The following is a 20929-nucleotide window of genomic DNA, read 5'->3' as shown; positions in this document are numbered from 1 at the left end:
GGAGCTATAATTTCGACTCTCTCTCCTTTCTATCCTTCTTCCAAGGGGACCTACCCAGACTTGGGTCCCCTTCCCAGTGAACAAAGACATACAAATGTCTTAAGGAATGCGTCATGGGTTGGAAAAGGGTGCTGGGATCCGGGTAGAGAGGTGACCATCCCTGGTGACAGGCCTGCATGTCATTCAGCTGCCCCAGGAAGGGCTGCTCGGTCCTGCAAAGGCCCCCTCCTACTTGACATATTCCCTATCTTTGGGGCAGGAGGCATGTATGTGTATTGGCCACATAGTTGGTACGGGTGAAGGACAAAGGGATGAATGAATGAATGAGTTGAATGTGTTCGTTTATCTGCTGTGGATGTGTGAGTGTGAGAAAAAAAATCAGAAGATCGAGACAGATACAGAGAAGGAAGGATGGTGCTAGGGTGTGAATGCTTCCTGCAAAATTCATGTTGAAACTTAATCCTCAATGTGGCTATATAGAGAGGTGGGGCCTTTAAAAGGTGAATGGATCACAAGGGCTCTGCACCCATGAATGGACTAATCAGTTCATGGATTAGTGGATTAATGACTTAATGGATGAATGGGTTATCCTGGGAGGGGGACTAGTGGCTTTATAAGAGGAAGAGGGAACTGAGCTACTGCATGAGCATGCTCAGCTCTCTCACCATGTGAGATGCCCTCCATCACCCCACGACTCTGCGGAGTCCCCACTAGCAAGAGGGCCCTTGCTGGTGGTGCAAGCAAGCCCCCCTGACCTTGGTCTTCTCAGACTCCATAGCTGTAAGAAATAAATTTTGCTTCTTATAAATTACTCAGTTTCAGTTATTCTGTTATATACAACACAAAATGGACTAAGATAGGTGGGAAGGCGGGTGAGAGAGAGAGCTAAGGAGAGAGAATCAGATGCAAAGAGAGACTAACAGAGGGAGAGAGAGGGCATGCAAAGGTGGTGGAGGGCGATCAGGTGAGGAGCTATGTTGAGGTAAAGATGGAACCAGGATGGCCTGGCTGCTGCCCAGCGGGGTGGTAGCAGATGTGGCAGCTCCCATCTTCTTCTCCATCTAGCCTTCCCCCTCCCCCAGCCTGTCCTTTTGAGCTGTCATTCCCATTACTGAAACTCTAAACCACAGCCTCATCCCAACCCCTGCCTTTCCTATAGACCCCACATCTAAGCAGGCTTGACCCCTCGTCTAGTCCCCACCCACTGGTGCTCTCTGCCACTGCCCGCTGGTACCATCCCCATTCTCCATGTGTCCAGATTAATCAACCTAAACACAGCTCTGAGTACATCACTTATGCTCAAGGACCATCTATGGCTCCCAATTGCCTGCTGAATTAGATTTAATCTCACAGCGGCATTCAAGGCCCTCTAACTGACCTTTCTAGCTGTATAGAGGGTGTGAATTACATACTTGCTGATTTAATGATGGTGGAGAGAAGGATGGGCCTATCTTAGTCTAGAAGCCCACCAGTGCCACTGCTCATGCTGGTACCTCTCACTTCATCCTTTTTGGGGGATGGGTGGGAGGTATTCCATAATTTTTAATTTATTTTCTTAATTAACATGTCATAAAATTGACATTTTTTTTTTTGGAATTAGTTTAGTTTTTGTTTTTTGAGATGGAGTCTCGCTCTGCATTCCAGGCTGGAGTGCAGTGGTGTGATCTTAGCTCACTGCAACCTCCACCTCCCAGGTTCAAGTGATTCTCCTGCCTCAGCCTCCTGAGTAGATGGGATTACGGTGCGCCCCACCACACCCAGCTAATTTTTGTATTTTTAGTAGAGGCGGGGTTTCACCACGTTGGTCAGGCTGGTCTCAATCTCCTGACCTCGTGATCCACCCGCCTCAGCCTCCAAAAGTGCTGGGATTACAGGCGTGAGCCACTGTGCCTGGCCACTTTCTGTATATAGTTCTATGAATTTTAACACATGCATAGATTCTTGTTACCTATCCCCTCCAACCAGGACACAGAACAGTCCCACTGCCCCCAACACTTCCTTGTCCTGGCTCTTTACAAGCACCCCTCTCCCACCCCTGGCCTGGCCACCTCTGACCTGTCCTCTGTTCCTGTAAGTTTATCTTTTTGAGAATGTCATGGAATTACGCAGCACAGGGTATTAGTGACTGGCTTCTTTTAGCACAATGCCTTTGAGACTCCTCTGATTCTCAATTCCCTTTAGTGATCTGTTTATTTAAGCACAGTCTGTCCCCGTAGGACTATTTAGCCTATCTGAGCGATCCACAGAGCTAGAGAGGAGACCTCTAGCATCCCTCTAAGAAGGTTGGCCACCCGGTGTGCAAGAGGGCTTTGGAGGCAGGAGGGAGAAGAGGGCCAGGTGGATTAAGAAAAGGAAAAAAAAAAATCTTGGTAGGCCTGCTCTGTAAATGCCAGCAGGTTTGGACATTTCCTAACAAGGGCTATCACAACGAGGCATTATGCCAAAACCAGAAACAGACTAAGATACGCATGCGAATTTGCCACTGCTGAAATACGTTAGGGCTGCCTCTAAGTCTTCTGAGTCTGGCCTCTGTTCCTGCGCACTCTACTCCCCGCTTTGCCTCAATCTTCCCCCTGTCCTTCGGTACTCCCTCTTGGTCCTTTTCCCCTTCCCTTGGGGGTGGCTCCTCCATCATCCTCATCTGCCCTAAAGTGAAATGTCAGGGTATCCTGGGGCTTCCCAGCCGCCACCCTTCTCTCTGCTCTATCCACATCCCTTTCCCAAGTGAACCTAGCTAGACCAGTGGCTTTATTCATTCATTTGTTTTAGGCAGAGATGGGGTCTTGCTCTGTTGCCCAGGCTGGAGTGCAGTGGTGTGATCAGAGTTCACTGCAGCCTGGATCTCTTAGGCTCAAGTGATCCTCCAGCCTCAGCTCCTCAGTAGCTGGGATTACAAGTGTATGCCACCATGTCTAGCTAATTTTTAATTTTTTTTTGTAGAAATGAGGTCTCTTTACGTTGCCCAAGCCAGTCTCAAACTCCTGGGCTCACACGATCCTCCTGCTTTGGCCTCCCAAAGTGCTGAGATTACAGGTGTGCCACTGGTGGCTTTAAATACAACTTGAGTGTTGGCAACACTTTCATTCCCACCTCCAGCTGGGATCCACGTGGTGGTTACTGGGGTTCTAGAGGCTCCTGAGGGCCAACGGTTGGATTTCTAGAATCTGGGAGAGCCTGCTGAGGCCACGCTGGTAGTCTGAGACTGGCCATCAAGGAGCACTGACACCACAGAGATCACCAAATGCTATGAGGCAGCCCTTCCCTGCCACCCAGGCCCCAGAGCTGCTCCTAGGTATCCACCAGCACAGACCACGCGCCTTCTTGGCATCTCCATTTGGATGTCTAACAAGCCTGTCAGACGTAACACGTTGGTAGTGAACCTGCGGATTCCATCATCCCGTCACTGAACTGACTGCTTTACTGTATCAGTCAGAATTCCATTTTTCTCACTGCTCAGGCCGAACACCTTATGCAGTCACTCTTAACTCCCTCCCTCCCCCTCCTCATATTGGCAAATCCCATTAACTCTCCCCTCAAAAGAGATCCGGTGGCTGACCACTCCTCAGCCTCCACACACTCCATCTGAATGACAGCAATCACTCCTAGGAAAGGCCCCTGCCCCTCAGGGTCTATTCACCCACCCTCACCCCTGGCAGACACAGCATCCTGTGAACAATTTTTTTAGGTTGAGTGCGGTGGCTCACATCAGTAATCCCAGCAATTCAGGAGGCCAACACAGGATGACCTCATGAGGCCAGGGGTTCAAAACCAGCTTAGGCAACACAGTGAGGCCTCCATCTCTACAAAAAGTTTAAACATTAGCTGGGCACCGTGACACGTGCCTGTAGTTCCAGCTCCTGGGGAGGCTAAGATGGGAGGATCACTTGAGTCCAGGAGTTTAGGCTACAGTGAGCTATAACTGTGCCACTGCACTCCGGCCTGGGTGACAGAGTGAGACACTGTCTCAAAACAAAACAAAACAAAATAAATAATATTTTTAAAATTGTGATAAAATTCATGTAACATAAAAGTCACCATTGTAACCATTTAGAATATACAATTCAGTGGTTTTTACTACATTCACTAGGTTGTACAACCACCACTCCCTCTCTCTAGTTCAAAAATATATTCATCTTCCCCGTCAATGAAGCTTTGTGTCCACTAAACATCACACCCCATTTCTTTCCCCCAGCCCCTGGCAACCACTAATCTGCTTCCCGTCTCCCTGGATGTGCCTCTTCTGGACATTTCCTGCATGTGGAATCATCCACCGAGGGGCCTTTTGTGTTTCCCGTGGCCATGCCTGCTGTAGCCGGGTCAGGGCTTCATTCATCCCTGCAACAGCTGAATAATGCTGCGCTGCGTGGAGGCATCATATTCAGTTTCTCCACTCGGCAGCTAATGGGCAGAAGCTGGGTGTCTTCCACCTTGCATCCCGCCGAAACCTCGCTCCTGTCACATCACTGCCTGCCTGCTCCTCTCAGGTGGCTTCCCATCTCATTCCCGTGACAGCAAAGCCCTGACCACAGCCCTGGGCCTCTCCGACCTCCTCTCCCAGCCCGAGGCCTCCTGCTGCAGAGCCACTGCACCTGCCCTTCCCTCTGCCTGAACTCTCTTCTGCCAGATATCCACAGAGACTGTATCCTCTCACTTCACCCAGGCCTGTCATCATCTTAGAGAGGCCTCCTCTGACCACCTATCCTCTCCAGGATTCCTTTAATCCCCTTCCCCGTGGCTCTTCTCACCACCTGACATCATACGTATTTGTTTGTTTCTTTGGTCTTCCCTCATTGGAACCTGGGGCTGAACTTTGTCTGAATGGATCCTAGAATAACATCCGACACCCAGTAGGTGTTCAACAAATATCTGTTGAATGAATGAGGGAATGAGCCGATCCTGTCTCCCACTCAATGTGCAAGTCCCCCGAGGGCATCTCTTTATTGTTCCTGCCCCAGGCCCATGGGCACCTGCTACCTGTATGCTCTGCTAGCTACCAGGCATCTCTCCCCTTGCTCTGTGACCTTCCCTAAAATATTCTCTCTCTGAGCTGACCATGTGAAAAGAGAGAAGATATCATCTGTGTGTTGATGCTGGCACTAGTCAGAACCAGGGAGGGGAAAACGTGCTCTGAACCTTGCAATCTGGGATGTAAACCTGTGACAACTCTGATGTTGAAAATTTTATCTCAGGACAGGCGCAGTGGCTCATGCCTGTAATCCCAGCACTTTGGGAGGCCGAGGCGGGTGGATCACTTGAGGTCAGGAGTTCAAGACCAGCCTGGCCGACATGGTAAAACCCCGTCTTGACTAAAAATACAAAAATTAGCCAGGCGTGGTGATGGGTGCCTGTGATCCCAACCATTCAGGAGGCTGAGGTAGGAGAACTGCTTGAACCGGAAGGGAGACATTGCAGTGAGCCGAGATTGTGCCACTGCAATCCAGCCTAGGTGACAGAGTGAGAATCTGTCCAAAAAAAGAGAGAAAATTTTACCTCATTCTCAATTCCTTTGTAATGAATTCCTTTTTAACAAAGGGAGAAGCTGAGGCCTGGAGAGGAAGAAGGGAGGGACTGCCCTAAGCCTGCATGGACCGAGTGAGAGCACAGCTGTGACATCTCGCCTGGCCATGGAATGCCTTGCCCTCTGCCCTGCGCACATCCCCATCACTGCACCATTCACCTGTTCAGGGGACAGAGTTAGCAGGTGCCCAGGCAAGCAGAGCCCAGCGTGGGCTGGGGAGGAGGCTCCTGCACTCCTGGTGGCCCACTCTTGCCACAGCTGCCCAGCAGGACTCTGCTGGTTCCTGTTGCTTGTTGATTAGAACATTCCTAAGAACCAGCAGACCTCAGCCTTGCAGCAAAACCCATGATGGTGGTGATGGGGTGAGACACACAGGCACAACTGCCCGCAGAGCTGTGCTTACCCCAACCTTGTTCAAGATGGGGAGAAGAGGACACCACCTGCTGCTGTTAGGGGTACGAGGTGGGGTGGCCAACGGGGTAGGCAGGGGGAGCACGGGAGGTTCTAGGGTAAAACTGGGCTCACTGGCACCCACAGCGAAGGGGCACCAGGGAGGGCACAAGCCAGCCAAGAGGTGCTGGGGAGAGGAAGAGCCAGGAGAGGAAAGTTTGCCAGCTCTATTTCTGATTCCCACGGGGGTCTTCAGGAAGCCCCACCGCTGCTTTGAGGGGGCATGACTCCATGGATAACATGATTCTCACTGCTTCCCATGGTGCCAGCCCTGCTCAGGAGTGTGGGTGGTGGTAGGGTAGGGAAGGAGCCTGCCAGGGTGGTGGGTGAGAGGGGAACAATTCCCCAAATCCAACATGAAAGATGAACTCCAGCTGCCAGAGGGGACTCAGGGCTGGGAGCTGCAGAAACTGGCAAGGGGAGGAGGTGACAGTGGGCACTGGCACAGCACACAGACCCTGCCTCACACCCCCTGCCAGGGCTACGGACTTGGCGTAAACAGCATGCTAATTAGATTTACGAAGAAACTAAATGAGGAAGTGTCTGAATCACGGCAGAGGATACCCTCTGGTCCTCAGGGAGGCTGGAACTTAGCACGCTGGGAGGAAGCACGCCATAGGATGCAGCTATGGACAGAAAAATCCTAATAATCATCACCATCACAATAAGAGCCTAGTGAAGGCAACTGGGGAGAAATTAATGGGAAAAGGCACAGTCGGGACTGTCTGCTCCCTCTAGCTTCTCTTCCAGAATGGCTTTGCTTTGAAGTCAACAGATATTTTCCTGGAGAGACTAAATCTTGGGGGAGGAACCCTAGAAACGTAAGCTGAAGCTGTGAGACAACCCAGACCTTGCAAACGGACCCCTGCCTGCTGCCAAGGCAGAGGATGGGGGAACAGAGATGCAGAGAGGTGCTCACCAGGATCCCAGGAATCCCAGGTGCCGGCTGTGTGGAGATTGCTTTGTGTGAATGCTCAACCTTGCTACGAGGTCGGAGTCACCAGAGAACCTTTTCAAAATAAGAGCAGCCGGGATGGGCTCCCTGGCTTCCAGCATGGAGGGAGGCAATGAAGACCCCCACTTCTCCGCATGCCTTGCTTTGGCTGCTCCCTGGACAGGGGCCCTCTAACTCCACTTTTTCATGGATGAAATCACAAGCTGGTGAGAGGTATAGGATGTTGGAGACAATCCATCCACTTCCTTTTTCTAGCCAGATCCCAGTTACCTCCTTCGTGGAAGGAGAAAGAAGGATCTGGAAAACAGGACAATTGTACATCTGAGAGTGCAAACCCTACATCTGCTCCAGAGGATGCTGGCAGCCTGCCTCCTTCTTTCCCCAACCTGGCTTCACTGCTTCTAGAGTTTGGTTTCTAATTCAAGTTGCCTAAGAGACAGAAAAACAGAGGTCCCTGCCCTGGGTCACACCGGCAGTAATACGGAGCTTTCAGGGCAGCTGCACCCGCTCTCTGGGGTGGCAAGAATGTGCACTGACTGGGTCTCTCCCACCACACAGATGCTGGGGTGTAGATTTCTGGGGTTCAGGTGAACAGTGGCCTGGAGGGTCCAGAGCTGGAAAAGGGACCCTCAGCTGAACACATGACATGGAGCCATGGGTCTTGTCTCCTCCCTGCTCCTACCCTGTCCCTCTCCACACGGTGTGCGGCTAAGGATGCCAGCTCTAAGAACCAGCAGATGTCAGCCTTACAGCAAAGGCCTGAGCAGGGAGCTAGGGTTAGTGCGGTACAGGGACTAAGGGTGAGCTTTTCATTTTTTTGTGCCTTGACCCTTCTGAGAGTCTGGTGAAGCCCAGGCACCCGTTTCTCAAAAGAACTTTTATTTTCCACAAACTAAAATACAAGGGGCTACAAAGTCAACTAATTATTTTGAAATACAGTCATCAAAGCACTTTAAAAGGTTGTTATAATGTACTTCAGAATACGTTAAACAATGAGATTTAGTGGCCAGTCTCACACACGAAATTGCAGAGCAGTGATGAGCGTAAATGGGATTTTGAGATTTCTGTGACACCTGTAACATGATATGAAAATATCTGCGATGTCTCTTGGGGTCAGAGCCACAGGTAATGCTAATACCACTGTGATTTGTTTCTGTATTTGTAATTAAAGGAATGCTGAGGTTCACTTAGACACTGGTGAAAAGAAAGATGCAGACTTTTCTCTACCTAGGGTCACAGATGCCTTGGAACGTCTGTGGTCCCCCTTCCCTAGAACGGCTGAGAACTTCTGGACTGAACAGAAGCCTGGGAGAGACCCACAGAAGAAGCCTGCAGCCAGGAACCAATCTTTGCGGAGCTGCGCGGGGAGGGCCCGGAGGCACTGCAGCCCAGACAAACTGACTCACAGGACCAAATGCGAAAATAAATTTAGATAAATACGAGGTTGTGGGCTGCCGCTGCCTGACAGGCCTGGAACACATGTGGAATGGAAAATGAGGGCGACGGATAAAAATAAAGACCGAGATGAGCAGGAGAACAAGAACAGTCTCCGCTTCTGACCCCATCCCATCGCTGCCCACCACACACACGCCCCCAGTGTTCAGGAAGACGGCCTTTTCTCCTTGCCATTTGTTTTTTAAAAATGTATGTGATGATGCTTTCTCTGTGGGGAGGTGGGTAATCCTGTTTTTTTTTTTTTTCTTTTCCTATGCCCCTCAAACAAATGAACCATGTCATCTCCTGCCTGAGGAGGGAATCAGTTCCTGCCAGATGTGTCCCCGTTCACTCTGCAGTTCAGGCCCCTCCGCTCCGTGAGACAAAACCTTGGAGGCGGTCGCCCAGTGCATCTGAATTCTCAACCCTCGGGTCCCAAGCGACCCTCAGGGGGGGTGCCCCTCATGCCAGCAGAGGCTGGCTTTCCACCCACGAGCACGGGGGGACCTCACTTCTTTAAGGCCCCACTCAGAGTCGTTTTCCCCACGTTGGACAGCTCTAGTTCGATGCTCCCATTCTTATCTAACGCTGTCGCTTAAGCTCATCTCCGCAGCAGACACTGGGAAGTTAATTTATCAGGGTTTGGAAAACTGAGATGGGAGAGAACAGAAAGCCATGTTTGCAAATGGGGAGCCCTGCAGCACATGCAAGCAGCACAAGATTGAGAGTTCAAGACCAAGTTCTAAGACCAACTAGCTCTGTGACCTTGGGCAAGCTGCTTAACTCCTCTGAGCCTTGACTTCTTCCTCTCTGGAAAGGGAAGAGGATAATAATAGTTAACGTCTAAAGTATGCTTTTTATTTTTTAGAGACAGGTTCTCTCTCTGTCACCCAGGCTGGAGTACAGTGGTGCAATCACAGCTCATTGCAGCCTCAACCTCCTGGGCTGAAGCAATCCTCCTGCCTCAGCCTCCCAAGCAGGAGGGGACTACAGGTATGTGCCACCATGCCCCACTTCAAGAGTGCTTTTTATGGGCTAGACACTGTTCTAAATACAGATATGAACCCATTTAATCCTCATAACAGCTCTGCAAGGTAGGTACTATTATTGTCTCTATTTTGCAGATAAGGAAATGGTATCAGAGGATAAATAAGTCCCCCAAGCTCACGCAGATCAAAAGTAGGAAAGCCAAGTGCAGACCCAGGCTGTTTGGCTGGTTAATTTTATTTCTAACCCCTCCAGCTGCCTCTCTTACTCTTCCCTGAAAAGGGACGCTGCGGGGGATATCAAATACACAAATACACAGCAGGCTGGGCTGGTATGTAGGGGCACCATGACCCACGTCCTCTTGGATAAACAGAATGTTAAGATTTGTAGAGTCATAGAGACTGACTGACCCATCTCATGGTATTCTAGGGACAGACACTGAGCATGGTGGGTGAACAAGGCTTGCCTGGAATTGCACCTGAGTGTGGAAGAAGAACTGGGCTGAGAACCTGGCTTGGGCACTCTCTGTGCCACCTTTTCAGGGCAGTCAGGGTAGGTCTGGTGGTAGAAGGCTGAGGTCAGAATTCAAAATCCTTGGACGACCTGAAATCATGGAGCCTCTGTCACAAAGACTGAAGGAGCCAACTCAGTGTCCTGGGAAGATTTCCAAAGAGCAGTTTCTACTGGACTTTCGGATTTCTATGATCAGGGAACTGGGGGTTTCTTTCTGCAAACACCTTAAAAGGAAAATGGCTAAACTGTTAAACTGTGGGACACTGGAATGCAGGGTCCCGGGAGTGGGGAGTGTCGCCGGTGTAGGAGACTGCTTTCATTCACTGCTTCCACCCTGCACATTTCAACACAGCCATCAGAGGGCTCCTTGAGAAAGGCAACTTAGACCACATCAGCTTCCTGGCTCCCCTCCCAGTTCCCAGTAACAGAAAAATGCCTTTCTGTGCCTGACAAGGCCCTGCCTGGCCCCTGAGAGGGCTGCAGCCTGGGCTCCTGATACCCCCATCCTCTTGAGCTCTGTCCTGGACATCCACAGGAGCCCCTTTTCTGCTCCTTGAAAATGCTAGGCCATTTTCCTTTTGGGGACCTCTGCCCTTGTAGGGGAGCATCTGCTGCCAGAATATTCTCCCTCAGCAGCTCTGCGAGGCTGCATCCTCCATGCCACTTAACTTCAGCTCCAACAGCACCTTGCTGAAGGCCTTCTGGGACCAGAGTTGGAAATCACCCCTACCCCATCCTATCATGCAATCACCCTGTTTATTCAGTTCTGAACATCCATTTCTACTGCCCTTTGGTCTTCCCACTGGAATGAAATATAAACTCGGGGAGGGCAGTGGCTACAGCTTCAGCACAATCCCCCCAGGACCTAGCGCGGTGGCAGGCACACAGGTGGGACGCTTAACACTTGTTGCATGAATCAATAACTAACGCTCCACCTGCCTCAGTTTAATCCTAGTCCCTCAGGAAGGCCAGGGTTCGGCAAATTGATGAGGCTGAAGGCCTTTCTGAAATGTTCCAATTCCCAGAAGAAGCTGGAACCTGGAAGCCGAGGCCTCTCTGGGGTGGGGAGGAGAGTGGTGTTCCACTCCCTACCCCAATCCCTCTTCTCTGCACAAACTATTCTCAAAGACAGTAGCAAATGCATTCTGAGAAGCCATGGGTCGGGAGCGAGGCAGAAGTCAAGTGAATCAAATGCTCCCAGCTCCGGAGAAGGAAGGCAGGACGTCCACAAATGGTATTTCTCCTGACAGTGGATGAGAGGAACTGTCAGTTTTCAGGGATCTGGGTCAGTGGGAAGGGGTTGTGCATAATGAAAACACTATTTAAGAACAATACCCCTCGCTGGTATTGTAAGGCAACCAGAGGTGTGGATGGTCTCCGAGCCACTCTGCCTCCATCCCCTGCCCCTTTCTGCTAGTCTGACCTTTTGGAGCGGGATGCCACTCAGAGGTAACCTGCTGGTGCCTAAGCGGAGGAATGTTTTTTAGGGCAACTGAACAGAAAATTCCAACTCGTGCAACAAACTGATCCCATCCAGAAGGGGAAACAAGACTGCCAGTGGCTGACTCAGCTTCCAGGCACGCTAATGAGGTGAGGCTGGGGAGGGCTGCAGGCAAGGCCAGCAGAGGAAAAGCTGACCCAAGTGGAGAAAATGCCGAGGGTGTGTTGGCGGCAAGGGCAGCGCAGGGGATTTAAGGATATAGACATCATTCAACCCAGGTGGGGGAATAGGCTGTCGATTCACCATGGCTCCCCAGAGCACTAAGGAAGACATGAGAAAATGCCCAGCTGCCAGGTGCAGGGGAATGAGGCTGCCACAACCTTTAATTTGAAACTCAGAGACGAGCTCCCCACACCAAGGCTGACTTCTGGGGCTTCTGCCTTTCCAATTTTTTTTTTCTTCTGATTTGCATCACAACCATCTATTTGCATCTCAACCGTCACAAGGTACAAATGGGTTGTCGTTGGTTTCGGCCCACCCTGTCCTTTTCTTCCCCGGCATCTGTGGGTTTTCTATAGCCAGGCAAAGGAGAAGAAATTACTCGGTGAGACTTGACAATGTGAATGGAGTCCTTGGGAGATAGAGGGGGCCGCTTTCAAGCACCTTTGTTGTTGTGAATGGTCTGGCAGAGCCTGAGATTCAGTGAGAGACTGAACAGCATCTTCAGTTTGGTGGGGACAGTGAATTCAATTAGCATCCTCATTAGGAACGACTGCCACAAAGTTCCCTTGGAGAGGTTACACTGCTTCCTCCTTCCCTTTCTGTTTCATCAGCTCCCTCGACTGCCCCACAGTGGATTTCTGAGGTCATCCTTGCTACACAAACTCAGCCAGATCGGTTTGGAAAAAGCCGTGGGCCACCTTCCCTAATACTTTCGCATTTAACCATGGCATTAACTCATCCAGTGTTCCTTTCTGGACTGTCTACTACGTTCCAGGCAGAGTATGAGGGCCTGGGTTACACTGGTGAGCCAAACCAGGCATGGCTGCCACCTGTGCACCATTCACTGCAATCCAGAGTTAGAGTTAACGGGACACTCACACTAATCATGGGCAGTGCCAAGAGTCACGTGGCTCCATGAAGCCTGGGACAGGGGGTTCTGACCGCTCTGCCAGTTCCCTTCCCTCCAGAGAATTTGCTCAATGAACACACCTTCCTGACACACCGAGCAAATCCAGAGTCACCTTCAACTCAGACACAAATCCCAACAGATCTATGTTTCCCTCAGAAATGGACCAGCAAGAAACAACACTTTCCTAAAACTCTCTTCTCTACCAGTTGCCTGATTTCTCTTTGTGGTTCCCTGATTTTTCCCATTCAGGACACTCAGGCAATGTTCAACTGCCAGTAACTTCTTTTGCTCCTGTTGGCAATGTGGCTAAATGCTTCATGGGGGTGCCGGGGTCTGATTCTCCATCATGGTGGGGCCTCCACTATACCCAAGACTGGCCCTCTGCAGCATTCGCCCGGCCAGCTCTGGATTTCTCCAGAGAAGAACATGAGATACACAAGAGCAGGGCTAGGGCTGAAAGCAACTCATCCCTCTCTCTTACGGAGGAATGAGCCTAGTGTCACATATGGGATGGTTTAGGGGCTGCCCCACTTGGAGGCTGGAAGATGGCCGAGGTTACCTCGGGCTTGGGTGGCCTGGGCTCCTGGACTGCCTCTCTTCGTTGGCTCTGTCTCTGCAAGTCACTGTGCCCTAGAGAAAGAGGAGGCCAGGCCTGCACTGTCAAAGACACTGACCAGCTCCCTTGGGAGAACAACAGCCATGGAGAGCAGGGAATGGTCCCTGGTGGTGCTGGGTGTCCTGACTGCAGCAGGTGTGCCAATGGCTGAGCCTGGGTGGGGGGTGGTCACTAGAGGCGAGTTGGACCCAGACACTCCTGAGCATTCCTCAGACATTTCAGAAAGGCTTCTAGCAAAGGGAGACTGAGATGAAACTGGAGGTGTCAGGGTTGCCCCCAGCCAGTCGTGGTGAGCAGGCCGGTGGGGGTAGGTTCTGGCCTTACAGTCGGTCGCGCTCATTGGACCCAGTCCTGTCAGGAGCTGCGGCTCCTCGATGATGACAATGGCTAACGTTTGTACAGCAGGCCCTGTGGCGCACCCTGTACATACCTCCTCTTGCCTCCTCCTCTGTGGCAGAGAAAATTACCTGGCACCTTCTCCATGCTTCCTGGCCTGCAGGTGGTGAGGTAGGGGCACATAACTAGTTCTGGCCAATAGTCATTGGGTAGAAGTTGCGGAGCCACTTCTGGGATGAAGCACAGAAGAGCTCGTGCTTAGCCTGCCATCTGCCTCTTCTCTGCTGCAGGGACTAACAGACCTGCAGATCGTGCCCCTGGGCGACTACACGGGGTGGGGTTTCCTGGTCCACCTGTGCTGGCCTAGTCGTCTTCATGAGAAATCAACTTGGTACTGCAATATAAGCTGATGGATACATTCTCTTTCTTTTCTATTTCTTTTTTTAAACATATGAACACAGCAAGGCTCATTATTTTACCTGAAGTCACAGAGCTAGTACATGGCATGGCTAGACTGAAGCACAGGCCCTGTCTGATTTCAGAGCTTGTGCTGCCCCCACACAAGCTGCCTTCCTTCTGGGTTGCCTCCAAGTTCAAGTCTCAATTCCTTGGCTTGGGATTCAAGGCCCTCTGAGGCCTGGGTCCCAGCCTACCTCCCCACTGCACACATTCTTGCTTGCCTGGATTACTGCCCGCTCTTACCAGCCAGCCTTCCTGTGCACCTCTGGGTGCAGCTTGAGGCCCCTCTCACCATAGAGCCTCTCCTGATCCTCCCAGCCCCTGTTGCTCCCTCTCCAGCTGACCCCTCACTGCCTGTGGTCACGGGACCTGGACCCCACGCTGGTATCCATGTTTCTCTTCTCTTGGGCATTACGGTTCTCCTGAAACCACAGATGGGACTTTCTTCCGAGCATCTCATTCATACAGCCATCTTCAAAAGGAGGTGCTGCCCTAAAGGGGGTGCCTGCCCTCCAGGGGGATACAAGGTGATCCAATAGGGTGTAAGAAAATGATGAAACTTGTTTTTATACCTGTTTTTCCCACCTTTTAAAATTACTACATTTAAAAGTATGTTTTTAAATTTTTTGTTTTGAGACAGGGTCACCTAGGCTGGAGTGCAGTGGCACGATCTCAGCTCACTGCAACCTCTGCCTCCTAGGATCAAGAAATTCTCATGCCTCAAGTTTCTGAGTAGCTGGGATTACAGGCACACACCACCACACCCTACTAATTGCTGTATTTTTTTTGTAGAGATGGGGTTTTGCCACATTTCCCAGGCTGGTCGCAAACTCCTGGCCTCAAGTGATCCACCCGCCTCAGCCTCCCAAAGTGCTGGGACTACAGGTGTGAGCCACTGCACCAGGCCTAAAAATATGTTTTAAAATGTACATACTGTATTTGTATCAACACACCGTGGACTCCTTGGGACAAGGACCATGGGTTACACTTGGCTCCTCCAAGGGGTTAACTGTAGCTCCTTGCAAACAGCAGGTGATCGATATATACTTTAGGTATCTCAGACAGTATGGAACGCCTCAGCAGGAGGTAGAGACACACATGTACATGTGCACACACACTTGAGCACATACACATCAGCATGGTGGGACCGACTTGCCCACGTGCCCTGAGTCCTTGGGGGGACCGTGTCCAGTTGAGAGAAGCTGATAGGAGGTAGGCAAAAGACATGGGCAGAGGGGCTCCTGGGTCAACGGGGCGGGCCGCTTGCTCAGCAGCCAGAGTAGAGAGGGCTCCTTGGAGGGTGGTGGAGGAAGCCCACCCTGGAGCGAGGCCACCTCGGCAGCCCCACATGAGGAGTAACTGAAGAGAAGCGCCTCAGGCTGAAAAACCTAATGGAATTCCTGAGCGGGGTGGGCCAGGAGGAGCAGCAGTAATAAACCAAAGTCCTATTAGCATGGCAGCTGCTGACGGGCAGGGAGATGGGGAGCAAGGAGGGGTGAGGACAGGGAAGGAGGCAGGCTGAGAGGGTCCTGAAGGGCTGGAGACCTGGCCCCACGCCATAGAGACCTGGTGCCCCCCCCTCGCACCCAAGTGATGCAGGGTGTGGCAGGGCCAGTGCAAGGGGCTGCCCCTACCCTGAGCCGCTTCCCTCCTCTCCAGCTCTCCCTTACTTCCTTTTAAGACTGGGCTCAGCCAGGCGGACCCCTTGGCGATGCAGGCATCATCTGATGGCCTGGGATCCCCTCCAAAGGACTTAGGTCCTTCTGCTCTTCATAAGGAAAAGATGCCGTCATCATTACACCAAAACCAGGAATTAGAGTTTCTGCTAAGGCCATCATTTAAACAGGAGCATAAATGGTACAAGCACCCCAGAGAGGGCACCAGATGATCCATCAGGGTGTGTGAAAATACACGTATGGTTTACTTCTACTTTTTTTTTTAATTTTGAGATGGAGTCTTGCTCTTGTCACCCAGGCTGGTGTGCAGTGGCAGGATCTCAACTCACTGCAACCTCCACCTCCCAGTTTCAAGTGATTCTCCTGCCTCAGCCTCCTGAGTACCTGAGATTACAGGCACCCACCACCATGCCCAGCTAATTTTTGTATTTTTAGTCTAGAGACGGGGTTTCACCATGTTGGCCAGGCTGGTCTTGAACTCCTGACCTTGTGATCCGCCCACCTCAGCTTCCCAAAGTGCTGGGAATATAGGCGTGAGCCACTGCGCCAGCCTTATTTCTACCTTTTAAAATTGCTATTTTTGTGCATGTTTTACAATATCCCTCGTAGATTAGTATGATGATCATGTATGTAACTTCTAATTAATAACCACACATATGGAAACACGTGCTCACAAGTTTTTTGCTGTTGTAGGGGGTAATCCAAACATAGAGACTAGTGATTTTTTTTCAGCCTTATTTATCCTCAGAAACTACCAGGAATGGGGTGCTACAATGTTTGTTTCTATTTTACAGCTGAGGACCTGGACAGCGCAGGCAGCATGGTGGGTCTGGATGGGTGGTGGGTCTGGTGGGCCACGTGTCCGGGTACTCACCTCATCCTTGTCCACCACCTGGATGAAGAGTGGAAGGGCAAAGCCGACCTGTGCCAGCTCAGTGATGGCCACGCTGTACTCTGAGCTGTTGAACTCCGGGGCGTTGTCATTGATGTCAATAACCAGGATATTGAAGGTTGTGGTGACTGTAGCGTCAGATGGGGTACGGTCATCATTCAGCTCCGTGCCCTGTGGACAGAGATCAGTCACCCCGGGATGAAGGCAGCTAATTACGGTAAGAGCTTTTACTTACTTTCTCAGCACCAGGCACTGTGCTTCGATGTGAATAATCCCATCCAATCCTCACCACAACTCCAGGAGGAAGATTTTATCATTAGTATTCCTATTTTAGTGATAAGGAAACTGAGTCTCAGAGAGATGAAGTAACTTGTACAAGGATTCACAGCCAGAGTAGACTTCAAGCTCAGGCAGTATGATCCTAGGATTGACAGCAGATGGATGAGACGGGGTGGGGAGGACAAGACCGATCTGGAGGTTCATCAAGGGACAAGGGGGAAGTCTCTATTCACTTTGGCAGATGATGAAGCTGAGGCCAAGACTGTTTCTGCTGATGGTTAATCAAGACCTAGCTAAGCATCTTCTGTGGCCTGAACCCTGTGCTCGGCACTGAGGGTCAGCATAGATGGACTGATTCGGATACCTGGGTGCCCAGTCTCTGGGCCACAGCCATAGGCCCAAAAGTGCCCATTCCCAGTTCTCACTCCAGCCTTCTGAATCTGAATCTCTCTGGGTGAGAGACACAAGAACAGATATCTTTCAATAGCTTCCCAGGGGATTTGAGTTCACAGCCAAGTGTGGGAACATACCCTCACATTTTATATAAAGACAGAAAAACTGAGTTCAAGTCCCACAGTGGGGTGCTGGGACCAGGGAGCAGCTCTCTCTGGTGGAGCTGACCACCTCACCTCCATGGGAGGAGAGCAGATGGGAAGGAAGGATGGTGGTGTGAGCATGCTCTCCCATGGCTAACCCACAGCTGAACAGCCAGGCCTCTTAAGGTCAAGGACAGCAATTAAGGGCCAGGCTGGGCTGCACCATCCTCCCCATGGTGATGGAAGGGCCTCCTTCCCAGAGCCCCTGGCCTCAGTCTTTGGGCCACCCCTTCCTCTCAATCGATGACTGATGGCCTGGGCTGGGAAGGCCCCCTGTGGCTCAGACAATATCCATACTCTAAATGGGATTCATAGGGAATGGCTCTGCAAGTCACTGATTTAAATTAAAACTGACCGTGAGTGGAAGGTGGCTGCTGGGGGTGTGGGACTGTAGCTCTGCCTCACCTTCTGGGGTGGGGACCCAGCACCTCCTTTCCTCCCTGCTGCATTGCTGTTTCTCAACCCAGGGAAGCCGTGGCACTTGGAAATGGGACAGAAACCCAGAAATGGGGCAAATTCTAGAATTCTAGGTGGCTGCAACAGAAAACTTGGAATCCTGGGACAGCAGGAAGGAAACACCACAGGATGAGCACCTGCTGTGTGCCTTCCCCTAAGAGGGAATAAAAGTTCCATCCTGTGTGGTTGTCGATAATGGATGCGGCATGTCCAGCCACCTACAACTTCATAACTTGGGTGCCTTCCTGATGGGGCCCTGGGCACAAGCGCCGGGAGTCAGCACAGGGTGAGAGCCCGAAAGCGATGTGCTTCTGGAGCCACCCCCAGGGGTGGGAGCCCTTGGACACTACTGGAGGCTGGCATCCGAGTGGGGGCATCCCCTCTACCTGGGGTGAAGGTGCCTACCACCTGGCTCTCACCTTCACAGTCAGGATGAAGCCGTGGCTGTACAGGGGGTTCTCCCGATCCAGCAGGCCATTCAAGGTCAGCGCTCCGCTGATGTAGTCCAGGGCAAAGATGCTGTTGGTATTCCCTGCAAGAGAAAGAAGCATTCAGGTGTGACTGGGCACAGGGCAGGGGGGCATGGAGCTGGGGCCAGAGCTCCTCCCTGGACATAAAGACTCATCAGGAATGCTGGTTCAAGAGTAATGGAAAGAGCCCTGGAGTCTATGGTCCAAGCAGCTGGCAGACAGCACCGGGTTCCAGCAGAACAGCATGCCCCTTCCAACCTCCTTCTGGTCTCTCTAACCCAGCCAGGGAGAAAGTCTTGGTCTGGTGCTACTATGCTTTAACACTTCTCTAGACTCACTTGATTGCTTTTTTAGCAAAGAGAGAGCAGGCTTCAGGCTCAGTGCCTTCCAAAGGGAGTGGATGCCAGCCAGGATGCAGTAACCTGGTTTTGCTTTTCTTGTGCTTACTTTTATGGTCATATTCTGTTCTATTCTAGTCTAGTATATTCTATTCTAATTCTCTAGTTATGGCAGTGATGTAAAGTTTCCTCTTACAATAAATATAAGTTAAAGATATAATTTAAAAATAAATACTATGTTAAGGACTTATTGCAAAATTTAAGATATGTATTTAAAGTACTGGCAAAAATGATCTACAAGCAACACTTGCCCCAAACCAATGTCTCTGTAAACCCACCGCTCTTCCTCTGCCATCTTCAGTTTCTTCTTCCTCTCCACAGAAACTCACACTGACATCCTCAGGTTTCTCCAAATCACTGTGCTCTTTCCTGCCTCCTCATCTTTTAGTGTCTTTGTCTCTTGTCCTCACCCTCCGCCCAGCCCAGTGCCAGCCTCTTCTCCTCCTCCTCCTGGAAGTCAGTCTTGACTTCTCCAGTCGGCCCCTTCTGGTCCCCACAGGCCTTAGCCACTGTTTTGTAACTAACTGTTCCCTACCTGATTCCTGGGTGTTTGGATCTCCTTCCCGACCCTCTGAAGATGGGGGCTTTCGTGACTATCCCTTAAGGTACCCAGCCAATGCTGGGCACACAGTGGCAGGCATGTTCCCCACCTGGTCCAGTCCTGCATGGGCCCCCATCCTTGCCCATATGCCCTTCCCACCAGGCTGTGAATTCATCTGGGAAAATCCTGATTCCACTCTGCTCTCTTCTTCATGGACCAGTTTGTTAGTTCATTCACATACTCACTCCCATTCATTCACCCACCCAGCAACCTCGGGGGTAGGCTTTCCTATAGCAGGCCCTGAGCTGGGCATTGTTGGGCATGCAGATGTCAGCGTGCCAGGAATTCTGATGCTAAAGCACTTGCAGCCTGGTAAGTGATCACTGGTACCCACCAGAATCAGCATCTCTGAGTTCATAGCAGGGAGAGGCTGTTTACAGGTGGGAAAGCTCAAAGAAGGAAAGTTCCATAGAGGATGTGTCATTGATGTCCTGGACCACTGACTGGCTGTGTGACCTTGGGCAACTTACCTTTCCCCTCTGTGCCCTGGTTTCCTCTCTTGTAAAATACAGATAAAAATGGCATCTGCCTCATAGGGTTATGAGGAGTAAATGAGTGTGAAAGTATAGACACATTGCTTTGGGACCATTCCTGGCACAAAATAAGGACTCAGTGGTGTTGTTCCTGTTACTGTTTGAGGTGGTTCCTGGAAAACAGGCAGAACTAGGGAAGAGGATGGATGGACACCGATTCCATAGTACAAAATTAACACCCAAGCCTTCAACATGTGCAGGTGAGCATGGAAGCGGCTGTAGTTCCCTGGTCTTCCCTTTCCCCATCTCTCCCTCTTTTTTTTTTCTTTTTTTCTTTTTTTTTTTTTTGAGACAGAGTCTTACTCTGCCACCCAGCCTGGAGTGCAATGGCATGATCTTGGCCCACTGTAACCTCTGCCTCCTGAGCTCAAGTGACTCTCCCACCTCAGCCTCCTCAGTAGGCGGAATTACGGGCGCCTACCACCATGCCCAGCCAATTCTTTGTATTTTTAGTAGAGATAGGGTTTCACCATGTTGGCTAGGCTGGTCTTGAACTCCTGACCTCAGGTGATCCACCTGTCTCGGCCTCCCACAGTGCTGGGGTTACAGGTGTGAGCCACCACGCATGGCCCTGCTTCCTCATCTCTAAAGGGATCTGCATGTAGCAGAGGCTCATAGCATCTCTTGGATTAACTAGGAAAAAAGTCAAGGGTAGGGCAATTTCCTCTGCTAACTTTAGACTTTGGGACAGAATCTATTCTCAACCAACCCATGCTGAGTCACCTGCCTGTGCTGGTCAGCAAGACAGCTTGCTTCTATCCAGGCTGGTGGCCAGTGGCCGCTCTCACCTGTCCTCCCAGTCCACTGCATGGGCTGGCCAAGATCAGGGAGAGGCTGGCGGTGGGACCTGTTTAGGACTCAGTCTGTCAGTCTATGGCTTTGGAACCTCTAACCTGGGGCCGGCCTGGGAGCAGGTATGCTTGCAGCTGCCCCTTTGCCTAAAGCTGCCTTTCCCAGCCATAGAGAGACCTGGATCCCTTCCTGCTGGGTTGTGTATGGCTGTGTATTTGCATAGCGGGGAGCTGGAGGGACAGGATTGCAAGAAGGCATATCAATATATGATAGAAGGGAGTTTCTTAGCTGAGAATTTTGCTGCTAGAGAAACAGGATGTGTGCTTTCATCTGTTCATTCATTCTTTCATTCAATAAACGGTTATTGTGTGTCTCTAATGAGCATACAGGTAGGG

General features: G+C 51.0%; 1 protein-coding gene across 5 annotated transcripts in view; it reads right to left on the bottom strand.

Annotated features, from left to right (window-relative positions):
* Positions 1-20929, bottom strand: part of CDH23 (cadherin related 23) — a 423515-nt gene that overhangs the window by 186470 nt on the left and 216116 nt on the right. For all 5 annotated transcript variants that reach the window (XM_074382361.1, XM_074382354.1, XM_074382359.1 and 2 more), the window contains exons 10-11: positions 18160-18272; positions 16392-16580 (exon numbers count right to left, since the gene is read on the bottom strand). In XM_074382361.1, the coding sequence (XP_074238462.1) occupies positions 16392-16580; positions 18160-18272 (302 nt within the window). The remainder of the gene's footprint in view (positions 1-16391; positions 16581-18159; positions 18273-20929) is intronic.

The sequence above is a fragment of the Saimiri boliviensis genome, chromosome 12, assembly GCF_048565385.1.
Source record: "Saimiri boliviensis isolate mSaiBol1 chromosome 12, mSaiBol1.pri, whole genome shotgun sequence".
Lineage (NCBI taxonomy): Eukaryota > Metazoa > Chordata > Mammalia > Primates > Cebidae > Saimiri > Saimiri boliviensis.
The sequence above is the reverse complement of the archived record's forward strand: the minus strand, read 5'-3'. Positions and strand labels throughout refer to the sequence as shown.